The sequence below is a fragment of the Lagopus leucura genome, unplaced genomic scaffold (assembly GCF_019238085.1).
Source record: "Lagopus leucura isolate 7727_CA_CO unplaced genomic scaffold, USGS_WTPT01 205-7_obj-0_obj, whole genome shotgun sequence".
NCBI lineage: Eukaryota > Metazoa > Chordata > Aves > Galliformes > Phasianidae > Lagopus > Lagopus leucura.
The window spans coordinates 4,099-17,465 of record NW_024965045.1 but is presented as its reverse complement, the minus strand read 5'-3'; the positions used below and the strand labels follow the sequence as shown (position 1 = coordinate 17,465).

General features: G+C 63.6%; 2 protein-coding genes across 2 annotated transcripts in view; both read right to left on the bottom strand.

The window, feature by feature from the left end:
* Positions 1-21: 21 nt before the first annotated feature.
* Positions 22-4,750, bottom strand: LOC122191949 (V-set and immunoglobulin domain-containing protein 8-like). The gene is made up of 7 exons (XM_042892367.1): positions 4,702-4,750; positions 4,007-4,182; positions 3,350-3,551; positions 2,587-2,751; positions 1,400-1,522; positions 1,189-1,327; positions 22-504 (listed from the first exon to the last, which is right to left on the bottom strand). The coding sequence occupies exons 1-7, from the start codon at positions 4,748-4,750 to the stop codon at positions 336-338; spliced, it is 1,023 nt and encodes a 340-aa protein (XP_042748301.1). The 3' UTR covers positions 22-335.
* A 2,035-nt stretch (positions 4,751-6,785) lies between these two features.
* The window catches only part of CFAP45 (cilia and flagella associated protein 45), a 7,259-nt gene continuing 677 nt past the window's right edge, over positions 6,786-13,367 (bottom strand). Inside the window, exons 2-11 of the mRNA XM_042892369.1 lie at positions 12,241-12,484; positions 10,848-10,989; positions 10,143-10,307; positions 9,762-9,940; positions 9,369-9,498; positions 8,998-9,144; positions 8,810-8,923; positions 7,900-8,093; positions 7,044-7,268; positions 6,786-6,922 (exon numbers count right to left, since the gene is read on the bottom strand). Of these exons, the coding sequence (XP_042748303.1) occupies positions 6,811-6,922; positions 7,044-7,268; positions 7,900-8,093; positions 8,810-8,923; positions 8,998-9,144; positions 9,369-9,498; positions 9,762-9,940; positions 10,143-10,307; positions 10,848-10,989; positions 12,241-12,484 (1,652 nt within the window). The 3' untranslated portion in view covers positions 6,786-6,810. The remainder of the gene's footprint in view (positions 6,923-7,043; positions 7,269-7,899; positions 8,094-8,809; positions 8,924-8,997; positions 9,145-9,368; positions 9,499-9,761; positions 9,941-10,142; positions 10,308-10,847; positions 10,990-12,240; positions 12,485-13,367) is intronic.

The window sequence follows — 13,367 nt, the reverse complement described above, 5'->3', positions numbered from 1 at the left end:
CTCTTTTTTGCCATTCCCAGCTGCTCCTCCCGGTGCCGACGGCGTTTCCAACAAACACCAAATCGCTGCAGCCAATCGTGGGGGGGCACCGGGCAGTGGGACGGATTGGGGGCGGGACACAAGAAATAAATAGCGCTGCAACAGCGTGGAAATACGATACAAAAAACGGCCAAAAAGCAAAATCATAACGCGAATCATTCAACCCCCAAAGCTTGTGGGGAACCCAGCGACGCGTCGACGTGGAGGCGGGGAAGAGGCGAATTCTTGGCTTCGGTTTTGCCACGGAGAATCCATGGAGTCGGGGCCGGGAGCCCGGAAAGGGAATCGATGCGGGGTTACAGAGCGGGGCAGGCGACCTGGTGCCGGATGCCTTCGTTGCAGAGCAGCGCGGCCGCGCGCTCGTCGCCGTCGCCGTGTTGGCACTGCATGTAGCTGATGCCGTGGGGCGAATAGGGGTGGGCGCAGACGTTGCAGGTGCGGGTCATGGTGCCACCCGTGCTGCTCCTGAGGGGAGGGGGGAGGCACAGAGAGCCCCCCCCGGGGGCAGACGTCAGAACCCAGGGCTGCCCAGAGGTGTTTGGTGGCTCCCGTCGGGGCCATCGGCGCTCGGTTGGAGCCCCTCGGTGGCACCAAAGGATGCCGTCGGCTCTTGGTCGCATCCCATCGGTGGCAGCCATCGGTGCCATGAGAACTCGGTGGCTCCTATTGGTGCCATCAGCTCTTGGCTGGACCCACCTGGTGGCACCTATCAGTGCCATTAGGACTTGGTGGCTCCCATCGGGGCCATCAGCTCTTGGTTGGACCCACCTGGTGGCATCCATTGCTGCCATCAGATCTCAGTTGGGTCCCATTGGTGGCACCCATCAGTGCCATCAGCTCTTGGTTGGGTCCCCTTGGTGGCAGCCATCAGTGCCATGAGCGCTTGGTGGCACACATCGTCCCCCATCACTCCTCATCAGCGCTTGGTGGCCCCTCCAGCAGCGCCCGTTGGCACCCACCCCCCCCCAGCAGCACCCATTCTGGGTGGCCCCCAGAGGTGACGCGTGGTGGCCATGCATACAATAGTGGCACCCATTGCTCCCCAGTGGCACCCGGTGCCGCCCATGGGCTCGGCGCCCATTGGTACCCACCCCACAGAGCCCCACAGAGCCCCACATCCACCCCCACCCTCGTCCCCCCGCCCCTCACCTGCACTCGCTGCAGCTCCGCTGGCACTCCTTCCTGCGGTAGCGGCACATCAGGGCCCCGATCAGCAGCCCCAGGAGGCTGAGCAGCAGCAAGGAGCCCAGGACGGAGCCCACGATGACTCCCGCCTGGCGGCCGCCTCCTGCAGGGACAAACAGCTGTCACCGTCACCGTCGCCCCACAGGGACCCCCGGAGCCCCCCGGCGGCACTCACTCTGTGCGGGGCTGAGGCTGATCTGGCACGTGGCGTAGCCCACGCGGTTGGTGACCCGGCATTGGTAGACACCAGAGTGAGCCTCCGAAAGGCTGCGGATCAGGAGGTCACCGGGAGCACGGCCTGAAGGGAGGGGGATGGAGTGAGTGTGGGGACAGGGGGACAGGGGTGCGGGGGTGTGGGGACACACATGGGGACAAGCATGGGGATATGGGGATATGGGGGTATGGGGACACGCATGGGGACAGACGTGGGGACATGAGGACACACATGCAGACATGGGGGTACACGGGTGTGGGGACACACATGGGGACAAACATGAGGATATAGGGATATACATGGGGATATGGGGGCATGGGGACACGCATGGGGACACACATGGGGACAAGCATGGGGATATAGGGATATATATGGGGATATGGGGGTATGGGGACAGATGTGGGGATTTACATGGGGACATGAGGACATAGAGGGGGACATGGGGATACAGGGGTGTGGGGACACACATGGGGACAAACATGGGGATATGGGATGCAGGGGGACAGGGAGTGAAGGGGATATGGAACATGGGGACACAGGGATAGGGGTGTGGGGACATGGGGACATGCAAGGGGATGGACATGGGGACATGGAGTGCAGGGATATGGGGACATGGGGACACAGAGTGGGGGGATATGGAACACGGGACGTGGGGACGTACAGGGGGACCTGGGAGCAGGGAAAAGGGGGCACAGGGGTAGGGGGACATGGGGTGCTTGGGAACATGGAGACACAGGATGCAGGGACATGGGGACACACAGACATGGGGACACACAGATGTGGGTGTGTGAGGACACTGCTGGTGGATTTGGGAGCACACAGACAGGAGCACACGTGGACACGGGTGGCCGTGAGCACAGGAGCACGGATGTGAGCGCAGACACGGGCAGAGCACGAGAGCGTCTGCACCACCTCCATCCACAGCCGTGGTGCACATGGACACGGGGACACACGGACATGGGGACACACAGACATGGGGACACACAGACACAGGGACGTGTGGATGGGGGCACCGCTGGACACCCACGGACACACAGACACAGGGCTGAGCCCACCAGACGAGCGCGGCTGGGGGCGAATGTGGTCACAGCTGCACACAACACGAGCCTCTCACCCCCTGCCACCCCCCGGGAGCCCCCAGCACCCACCTTGGATGGTTCCTTGGGGCAGCCGTCCTCCTCCATACCCATCTGCCAGCTTGGCCCACTGGTAGGCCAGCGGCGCGGCCCCTCCGCGGCTGTAGCAGCGCAGCAAAATGCTGCCGCCCTGCACCTGATCTCCTTCAGTCCAGCACTGCGGGGCGGCCGGCTTCTCTGCGGGGCGAGGGGCAGCGTCACCACCAGGGGTGCGGGCACCACCGGGGCCATTGGCGCCACCGGGGATGCGGTCATCACAGGGGACGCGGTCATTAGCGGGGGCATCGTCATCACCTGCGCCACCATCACCACCAGGGACAGGGTCACCACCGAGGTTGCGGCCACCGCACGGGGCGCTGCCACCACCACCGGGGCCACCGCCACCATTAGGGATTGCTGTCCCGACCGGCAGGGACACCGACTGCGGGCATTGTCACCGCCAGGGTCACAGACACCAGCACCAGGGTCGTGGTCACCACCAGGGACATTGACACCACCACAGTCAAGGTCTCCTTTGGGGCCACCATCACCACCAGGGCCACCGTCACCTCTAGAGCCACCGCCACCACTCAGGACATCGACACCATCAGTGCCACCGCTCCCATCGTGGACACGGTCACCAGCTGGGACAATGCCACCACCACAGAGGGACACGGCCACCTTCAGGGCCACCACCACCTCTATGGCCACCACCAGGGACACTGACTCTCCACGGAGGGACGTCGGTGTCGCCACCACACAGCGGCACCATCCAGCAGGGGGACGGGGGTCTCACCTTGCACGGTGACGATGACCTCGTGCACGGCCACCGTGTTCTTCTTGACGCGGCACTGGTAGGTGCCGGTGTCGGAGACCTGCAGGTCTGCCAGGCGGATGGAGGCGTCGTGCTGCCCGGGGTCGTTCTGCACAAAGGCCACGCGGTCCTGCAGCCCCGAACCGCTGCCGTAGTTGACGTGGTGGTCGTGGTAGGAAAGGAACTGGATGGGGTGGAACGGGGGGTGAGAAGGGGCTGCTGCATCCCCGGGTGTCCCTGCGTCCTTCCTGCATCCCTCCTGCTCCATCTCTCCTCATCCCTTTGTCCTGCCCCACATCTGCTCCTCCATCTTGCTTTGTCCCATCCTTCCTTGTCCCATCCTATCCCACAGTATCCCATGCTATCTCATCCATCCCATCCCATCCCATCCCATCCCACCCCATCCCATCCCATCCCATCCCATCCCACCCCATCCCATCCCATCCCATCCCATCCCATCCCATCCCATCCCATCCCATCCCATCCCATCCCATCCCATCCCATCCCATCTCATCCCATCCCATCCCATCCCTCCTGCCCCATCCCTCCTCCATCCCTCCCCATTCTTTCTCCATCCCCCCCTCCACCCCACAGGACGGAGCCATCTCAGTGACCCCACACCGGGTGCCCCACACTCACCACATTTTCGGGGCCGGTTCTCTCAGGTGTGATCTGGATCCACTCAATTCCCACACCCTGGGGACCGTTGTCCTCGGGCTCAAGGACGTAGGGACAGCCCAGCTTCACTGAGTCTCCCTTGGCCAAGTACAGCACCTCACGGCCTTTGCTGTTGATCCTCACAGCCAGGAGGAGAGCTGGGGGAGAGGGGGCAACATGTGAGCACCCTGACCTTGTGCCCCACAGCAGCCTGACCCCATAACCCACCCCATCCCAACCCTATGACCCGCAGCCCCCTGACCCCATAACCCACCCCATCCCAACCCAACCCTATAACCCACAGCCCCCTGACCCCATAACCAACCCCACCCCATCCCAACCCTGTGCCCCACAGCACCCTGACCCCATAACCCACCCCATCCCAACCCCATAGCCCACAGCACCCTGACCCTATACTCACCCCATCCCAACCCTACGACCCACAGCCCCCTGACCTTACACCCACCCCATCACCCCACAGCCCCCTGCCCCCCATCTCCCCGTCACCCAACCCCTGGCTCGTGGCTCCCATCCACAAACATCGCAGCGCCTTGCAGCGCCCATTGCTGTCACTCCGCTGGGGTCACCGCACTCAGTTTGGGGTGGCAGCCCGTCCCAGGGGTGCCCAGGGGGCAGCGTCCCCTCCATCCGTCCTCGGTGACATCGGGGCCACCTACCTGGCATGAGCCCCAGCAGCAGGAGCTGCCCGGCGCCGTGCCGTGCCATCGCGCTGCGGTGCCGGCGCGGAGGAGGAGGAGGAGGAGGAGGAGTGCAGGTGGATGAAGGCTGCGAGGCGACGAAGCATCGCCCGACACCAGCAGCCCTTTTACATGCTGGGTCCGGGCGCTCCTCCCTGTGGGGCGGATGCCTTTGGGATGACTGAGTGGCTCCGAGCTGTGCGTGAGCGAAGCCGCCCTGCTCCACTCCCTACCCGGTAATTAGGAGCTGCTGCACCATGTGGGGTTGTGTCCCATTGGAGTGGGGCTGGGGGTTGAAATATGGGGGCGCTGCTCCGTGGGCCCCGTTCCCAACAGTGGGGTGGGGATTTGGGGCTGTGGACCCCATTTGGGGGGGGCTGACCCCGTGTTAAGCAGCAGCAGCGGGGTCGGTGGGGAAGGATCCGGCCGGGATCCATCGGAAGGCTCTGAGATGGCGGTGCTGCCCCACGCAGCCCCAAAAGGGTTTTGGTGTCGGGCAGGGACACGACTGTAGGAGCTGAAAGGTGTGGTTGGAGCCTGGGCTTAATCCCCTAAAAATCCCTCCTCTGGTCCTGCCTCCTCAGCGTGGGGCACGGGATGCTGGCACCTCGAGGGGACGCTGAGCCCACCTGGGTGACATCGGGGGACGTGGTGGCAGCTGTGGGTCAGGGGAGGTGGGGATGGAGGTGGAACCTGCGGCCACCATGGATGGATTGGGGACAGGAAAGCTCCAGCAGCGGGTGATGGGGACAGGGGCGGCACAGCAGGACGGAAGGGCTGGGGACAGCGATGCCAGGCAGCGAGAAGGGGCGGCTCGGGGACGGGGACGCCTTGCAGGTGACAAAGGCCACACGGGGGGCCGCTCGACTCCCTGGACCCCCAGCAGCATCGCCCCACAGCCGCCCCAGTGCCCCATGGAGGCCGTGGCACAAGGGCAGCTCCGGTCAGTGCGCGGTGCCCCGCGGCGCAGCTCGGTGTTTTCCACCCCACCGCCCGATCCGGATGGGCAGCACCTCCCTGCAGGCCCCAAACGCTCCCCGAGGCCACAGCTGCTCCATTTACCGGCCCCACTCTGAGCTCATCGCCGTCCTTTAACCCTTGCTGGGAACAGAGGCACGTGTTGGGCAGCGTCTGTGATTTGGGGCCCTCGGGGCGGCGCGGAGGGGATGAAGCCCAGCGGGGTGCAGCCGTGGTTTGGTGGCTCTGCACCCCTCGTGCAGGATGGGGGGCACGGCACCGTGCTCTCGATTCATGGGAGCCGTGCAGGACGTGGAGCTGACAGGGATGGAGGTGACCATGAGGGATGCTGAGGGCCCCACAGAACCGGGGGGGACAAAAGCAGCCATGCGGCCTCGCGGCGCCCGGCTTGTCTGCCATTCAGGGACACCCAGAGAGAAAGCAGCCGTTTGGGGATGCGGGAGGAGGTGGGATTCCCCCCCCTGCCCACCCCACGCCGTCTCCCTGCCCCAGGCAGTCTCGCCTTTCCAGGCTCTCCTTATTTTCAGCTGCTCGGAGAATTAATCAGAGCCACTCCTACGGGATCCCAGCCCTCTGAAGCTGCCATTCCCTGTCCTGCTGCGGTTTGTTGTGGGTTTGTTTTTTTTTTTCCTGTCGTTCCGAGGTTTGCATCACTCTGTGGACGCTTTGCTTTGTCCCTTCACAAGGCCACAGGGCCTGGAGGTGACACGGCGCTGCTCACAGGGCGGGTTTGGCAGCGGGGCAGCGACAGCAGAGGGTTGGGTTCCGGCTGGGTCATGGGGACGAACCAGAGCCCCCAGGAACAGGGCAGGGGATGCTGCTGTCCCCAGCAAGCAGGGAGATGGGCAGGGGGCTGTTCCTAATGCTAGAGCCAACCCCTGTCCCACCCTGACCTCAACCCCGACCCCAATTCTAACCCTAACCCTACTCCGACCCAACCTTAACCATAACCTCAACCCCAGCCCTAACCATAACCCCAACCCAACCCTGCTCCTAACCATAACCTCAACCCCAACCCCAACCCCTAACCCTGACCTGGAGGTGGGAAGCAAGAGAAGGACAGGAGACACTGTCTGCTCCATGAACATCTCTGTTTGGAGGCAGCTCTGCTTAAGCGAGCCGAAACTCCCGAGCTGCTGCCTTCTGCCCCGTGTGGGGCTGAGCCCCACTGCGCGCCCACCGCTCCACCTGGGCACAGTACTTCTCCGGGATGCCAGCGGCTCTGCAGAGACAAAAACCATCAGATCCTGATGCCAGGCTGAGCACGCGGCCTTGGAGCGGGTTGTGTTTGGAGGAGACACCCAGCAGGGAGCCGGGATGGGGCCGAGGGCCGCGGGCACCACCTGAGCTCCTGGATCTTCTGCTGCTTGAGCTGGGCGATGCGCTGGCTGCGCTGCTCAGCCGCCTCCTGCAGCCTCCGGCTCTCCTCAAAGGCGGCCATGCGCTCCTGGGCCCTCAGCTGCTGCTGCTCCCTCATCTGACGCCGGATGGCATCGGCGTGGGCCGACTGCAGGGCCGCCCTGCGAGCCTCCTCTGCCTTTTCCTTCTCAATCTGCTTCTGCTGGGCCCTGAGAGGGGGGAGAAGACCTCCGAGGTCATCGGATCCAACTGCCAACCCGCCCTCGCCGCTCGTGGCGCCGCATAATGGGAGAAAGGTCCATTGAAATCGTCCTCCCCCCCTCCCTGATGTTGGAATGGCAGAATTGTGGAGCTGTCAGGATTGGAAAAAGGTCTCCAAGATCTTCCACCGCCAACCCATCCTCCCAGGTCGCCACGTTGACCCAACCCCCACTGTGTGCCAAAATGATCGCAGAAACGGGGAACCACGAAGGCTGGAGAAGACCTTTAAGGCCCCGAGGCCAACCCCCCCCATCCCCACCATTCCCACTAAAGCACGAGCCTAAAGAGAATCACAGAGCCACAAAGATCGAAGGCCTCCAAGACCCTCAAGCCCAACTTCTCCCCACCTCTCCCACTCACAGAACCACCAGGGCCGCAGAAGAGCCCCGGGACCCCCAAGGCCGACCCCAACCCGTCCGCATTGTTCACAACCACAAGGCTCATCTTTGACCCCCAAGACTCCCCCGAACCCAACGCCAACCCACACCCACAGCACCTCCTTTCTCAGCACCTCCGTGCACGGTGACCCCCTCCCCTCCCCGCGCCGTCGCACCGCGCTCAGCGCAGACCCCACCTCACCGCAGGATGCGTTCGAAGTCGCGCCGGTCCCTCATCACCTGCACAGCCATGCGCTGCTCCTTCTCTGCGATCTGCTGCCTCCGGCCCCGCCGCAGCTGCTCCTCCATCTCAGCCTTCCTGCGCGCCGCCTCCTTCTCCTTCCTCCTCCACTCCCGCTCGGCCGCTTCCTGGCTGCGTTTGGCCCTCAGTGCGTCCTGCCCACGGGGACAGAAGGGGATGGAGGTGAGGCTGGCAGGGATGGTTTTCATGGCCGTGCTCCTTGCTGCACAACGGTGGATCTGCCAGCCCTCACAGCACGGCCTGGATTGGAAGGGAGCTCAAGGGTCCCAAAGCTGCGACCCCACAGCGCCTGCAAAGCCACCGACCTGCCCACGTCTCACAGCAGCCCAGGCTGCCCAGGGCCCCATCCAGCCTGGCCTCCAAGCCCTCCAGGGATGGACGGGGCATCGCAGCCTCTCTGGGCAGCTGTTCAGCCCCTCACCGCTCTCCCAGCACACAACTTCCCTGAGCCCCAGCCTCCAGCTGCCCTCCCTCCGCTTCCAGCCCTTCCCTGCTCTCATCTCCCCTGCCCAAGAGCTGCCTCCCCTCCTGGCTGCAGGCTCCCTGCAGGCGCTGCAGGCTGCACTCAGCTCAGCCCCAGCTCCTCTTCTCCATGCTGAACGAGCCCAGCTCCCTCAGCCTGGCTTTGCAGGGAGCTGCTGCAGCCCCTGCTCAGCCCTGCGGCTCCTCTGGCTCCTCTCCCACAGCTCCCTGTCTTGTCTGGGAACCCCCAGCCCTGGACGCAGTGCTGCAGACGGGGCCTCAGAGAGCAGAGCACAGAGGGACGATCGCCTCCCTGTCCCTGCTGCCCCCCCTCTGCTGATGGAGCCCAGGATCCCGTTTGCTTTCCCAGCTGCAGGAGCTCACCCACCCGCTCTGCCTGCTGGTCGAGGGCCTTCTCCTGCATGGCCCTGAGCCGTGCCACCTCCTTCTCCTTCTCCCGACGGATTCTTTCCTGCTCAGCTTCCAGCTCTGCCTCCTGTTCCTACGTGGGACAGAGTTTGGTGGCAGCTCCCTGCACCCCATCGCCCCCCCGTGCTGCTGTGCTCAGCTCAGTACCATTTTCTGCCTCTGGTACTCGAGCACCCGCTCATCCTCCATCTTCTCCTTCTGCAGCTGCTCCTCCTTGCACCTCTGGTTCTCGTCGTTGATGCGTTTAATCTCAGCCTGGATTTTCTTCTGCTGCTCCTTCCTCTGCTCCAACTCCTGAAGCACAGAGCAGAGGCTCTGCAGTGCTCGCTCCATGGGGGCTCAGAGCCACTTTGGAAGAAGGCTCAGCCTCCCCAAGAGACCACAGCCTTCGTTCTGCACCGAGGCCGACCCCCCCCGGCGCGGGGTCACACTTCCAAGAGGTGAAAATCTGCCTTCATCATCATCATCATCATCATCATTCTGCTCCCCAGCAGCCCCCTGGTTCCTGCCCAGCTCACCTTCTGCTCCTCCACCTTCAGCTGTTCCAGGTACCGAAGCATTTCCTGGCTCTCCTGGTCCTTCTGCTCAGCTCTCAGCGCCCGCTCCTCCGCGTTCTTCTCGATCTGCTTCACCAGCTCCTGTCTGCCTCTGGGAAGAACCACAGGATCACGGAATGCTTGGGTCAGGAGGGACCTCCAAGACCACGGAACCGCAGGATCTCAGCACGGCTGGGTCGGAGCTCAGCCCCTCCGTGTCACTGATCAGAAGAGCTTTGGATCCAGACAGACCCCCGGGGGGCTCCGTTCATCACCACCCCCCTCTGGACGTAGAGCCGCTGCCCACGGCCCCCCAGCTGCGTCCATAAATCCTTTATCTGCCCCTCAATCCCGTCTCTCCAAAAAGCCGCTCACTGCATCAGCTCCCGCTTCCTCCTGCCTTCCAGCTCCTCCTGCATCTCGTCGGCCTTCTGCCTCTCCACCTCCATCATCCTGGCCAGGCGTTTCTCCTCCTCCTCCAGCTCTCTGGCTATCTGCTGCTTCTCCAGGATCTGCGTGTCGCGGATCATGTGGCACCTCACACCCAGGAGCAGCTGTGGGGACAAGGGGCGTCCTGGGCTCGGCGGATGGGGACAGAGAGCAGGAGGTGGAAAAGGGAAGGAGAAGACGACTGAGCAGCAGCAGGCAGCGCTCACAGCTCATCCTCAGCGCCCTGTGGGGCCCGGGGCACCTCGTGCCACCTCTCCCCTTTCATTCTGCGACGCTGGGGAGGAGGACGGGACCCCCTGGCCTCACCTCACTGAACTCCTTGATCTCATCCTCCTGCTCCATGCGCATCCTGTTCGCCCGCTGCAGGAGGTGCTGGGCGCGTTCCTTCGCCTCCTCCTCCAGCTCGCTCTGCTTGCTCTGCTGCAGGAGGCTTTGTCGCTTTGCTGCTGCCTTCCGCTCGTTCATGGCCTCCTAAGGGGACAGGGGGAGAGCTGAGCCACCAACCTGCAGCCCTGGGCCACCATCCATCATCCTGGGCCACCATCCATCATCCTGGGCCACCAACCTGCGCTGCTGGGTCACCAGGCTGAACCCTGAGCCACCATCCCATACCCTGGGCCACCATCCTGACCCCTGGTTCACCACCCTCCACCTTCTGGGCCACCATCCTGCATCCCTTGTACCCCATGCTCTCATCCTGAACCCTGCACCACCATCCTTCACCCTTGGGCCACCACCCTGCATAACCCTTGGGCTCCCACCCCGCACCCCCCGGGCCAAAACCCCTCTCCTTTCTAAAGGAGACGCCCCACAGAGGTGCACTGGGGAGCTGTGGGGTGCAGCCCACGCAGCACTGCAAACTTTGGGACCCCCCACAGCCCCTCCTGGGCTCAGAGGGTCGGAGAGATGCAGGGTTTGAAGGCGGGCACCGCAATCCAGGGGGGTGCAGGGTGCTTGTCCCACCCTATGGGTGCCCCCAAGGCATGAAGGGCGGGCAGGGGGGGTGCCTACGAGCTCTGCCTCCCTCTGTGCTTTCAGGGCTGCCAGCTCAGCTGCACGCTGCTCCTTGCTCTGCACTCGGGACGACTCCTGGATGCGCTGGAAGTCCTGCAGGCCGATGATGAGGGCCGGTGTCGGCTTCTCTGAGGGGATGCTGCGAGAGGAGGGCGCACAGCAGAGCAGTCAGTGCTGCTGGGGGTCCTTCGCCCCCCTCCCAGCTCACCCCCAAACCCTCCTGTTGTGCTGATGGCACTGCGGTGCCACCTCAACGCTGTGACGTCCCTGTCCTGAGCAGAGAGGGACGGCAGCTGGGCGACGGGGGGAACCCACAGAACCCCACACGCAGCACCCAAAGAGCTTGGGGCCGAGCCAGCCCCACGGCTGCCACTGGGGGGGATGGAAGTGAGCCGAGCTGCGCCCCCCCCTGAGCTTCAAGCCCAGAGATCCAGGGCTGCAGCACTGCTGGATGGAATGAGTTCGGTGTGGGGGGAGGACGCAGCTCTGCCCCACGGTGACTCAGCCTCGGAGGAAACCACCTCAGTGCCCCCATTTCCCCACGTGTCAAAAATGTGGGTAATGACACAGGGCTGGGTTTGGTTGCGTTTTGTTTTTTATTTATTTCCAGGTGAGTTGTGAGGAGTTTTAATTACTGGCAGCGTTGCTCAGCCGCAGCACGGCGACGCGTGCGGTGCATTAACCAAACTCACGGGGAGCTTTGAAGGCTCTGGGGACTAAGGATGCAGTCACTGTCATTATGTGTCACCTTTTCATCCACCCTTGGGACAGATACCTGCATAATAAGTGGCCCAGCATCACAGCATCGGATTCCAGGACGCTTTAAAGAATGGGCAGTGGCACCGACGGCCCTAATCAACGGTGTGACGCAGCGACCGCAGCCCTGAGCTGTCTGTGTTTGGGTGCCCAACCTGCACCCCGATTTTTAGGAATGGAAAAGGAACCCAAACGCTTCCAGGTGGAGCCACGTGGGGGGAAACGTGGGCAGCGGGCCCAAAACCTGGGGCTCCGAGCGCGGCAGCCTCAGCCCAGCCTGAAACCAAAGGGCTGCGGTGCGTCCTTGTGGGGTGGAAGCAGGGAGAGGTGAAGCGAGGGGGGGGAAAAAAGAAAGGGGGGGGGGTGGGGGAAGGTCAAAATGAGGCTCCGTGGGGTTCGCCCGGGATAATGGCACAAAACCCCTGCGGGTTTTTAATGAGGGGATGTAATTAGAGCCGGGTTCCGACTGCTCGACCTCGTGGACAAACAGCCGCGCGCCCAGGGAGGGGGGAATCGCTGCTGCCTGGGGGTGTTTGGCACCTGGGGGGGGGACGGGGGGGTTTTTGGGGGGGGGGTAGAGGGGGTTTGGGGGGTTTGGGGGGGGTTTGGGGGCCTTGGGGGGGGCGCGACTCACACGAGGCTGCGGATGAGGCCGTTGCCGAGCAGTCGGATGGTTTCGGGGCGGTGCTGAGCGCCGGGCGCTGATTTTGGAGAGCTGCGCGCATCCCGTAGGAGCACAATGGGGCCGTGAGACTGTAAGGAAAAACCCCAAAGCGGGGGGGAACCGATGCAAAAACCCCGACGCGGCGCCGTGAGACCGCAGCAGTAAAACAGAGGGGGGGGAAGGGGCTGAAATCCCCCCCAAAATGCCCCCAAATCTCAGGAAACCCCACACCGGGTCCCGCTCCGCCTCCTCCCGCTTCTCCCGGCGCAGCAGCGCCGCCGAGGTCCCCGCGCTCGAGGTGACATCGCCATCTAGCGAAGCCATGCTCTCTATGGGGCAGATCCCCAGCCCGCACCCCCCCCCCCCCCCAATTCCGTGCGCTTGGAGGTGGGGCTGTTTGTTCCACCGCCTCCTCGGGGAGGGATGTGAGGCCACAGCTGGGTTAAAAGGGACCCTAAAGATCCCAGAGCCACGGGATCGCAGCGCGGCTGGGGCGGAAGGGACCCCAAATATCACAGAGCCGTGGGATCCCGATACAGCTGGGTTGGGAGGGACCCCAAATCCCCCCCTTGCCATGGGCTGCGTGCTTCCCATCAGCTCAGGTTGCCCACAGCCCCTCCACGGCCTCCGGCTCCAAGGCTGGGGCGCCCACAGCTCTGTGAGGAACTCTCTGAATACTGAATTTCCTCCTAAAATCTGTGGGTCCAGAAGCAGCCCTGTGCCCAACCCCACACCCCGCAGTGGGGCTCAACCCCATGGGCCGGGCTGGGCAGTTCGGTGCCCTCAGGGTTCATTTCTCATCCATCACCGTTATCAGCTGCGTGTTTAATGACAGGGCTGGGCTGCACAGCCAGCAGATAACGGCTGCCTTCAGCACCGCCAGCCTCAGAGCCTGGAGAACGGGATGGGATCCGCCTCCAAGAACCCAATTAATGATTGTAGGAATGTTGTCAGGCTGTGACAACTGCATGGAGCAGCTGCTGGGGATGGAGCCCAGAGCTGAGGCAGCCGTTCTGACGTCGTCTTTCCTTCCTCTCCTTGAAAAGAGCGATTTCTTGCTGCTGTTTTTTGGCAGGAGATCCGGCTTGCAGTGCTGA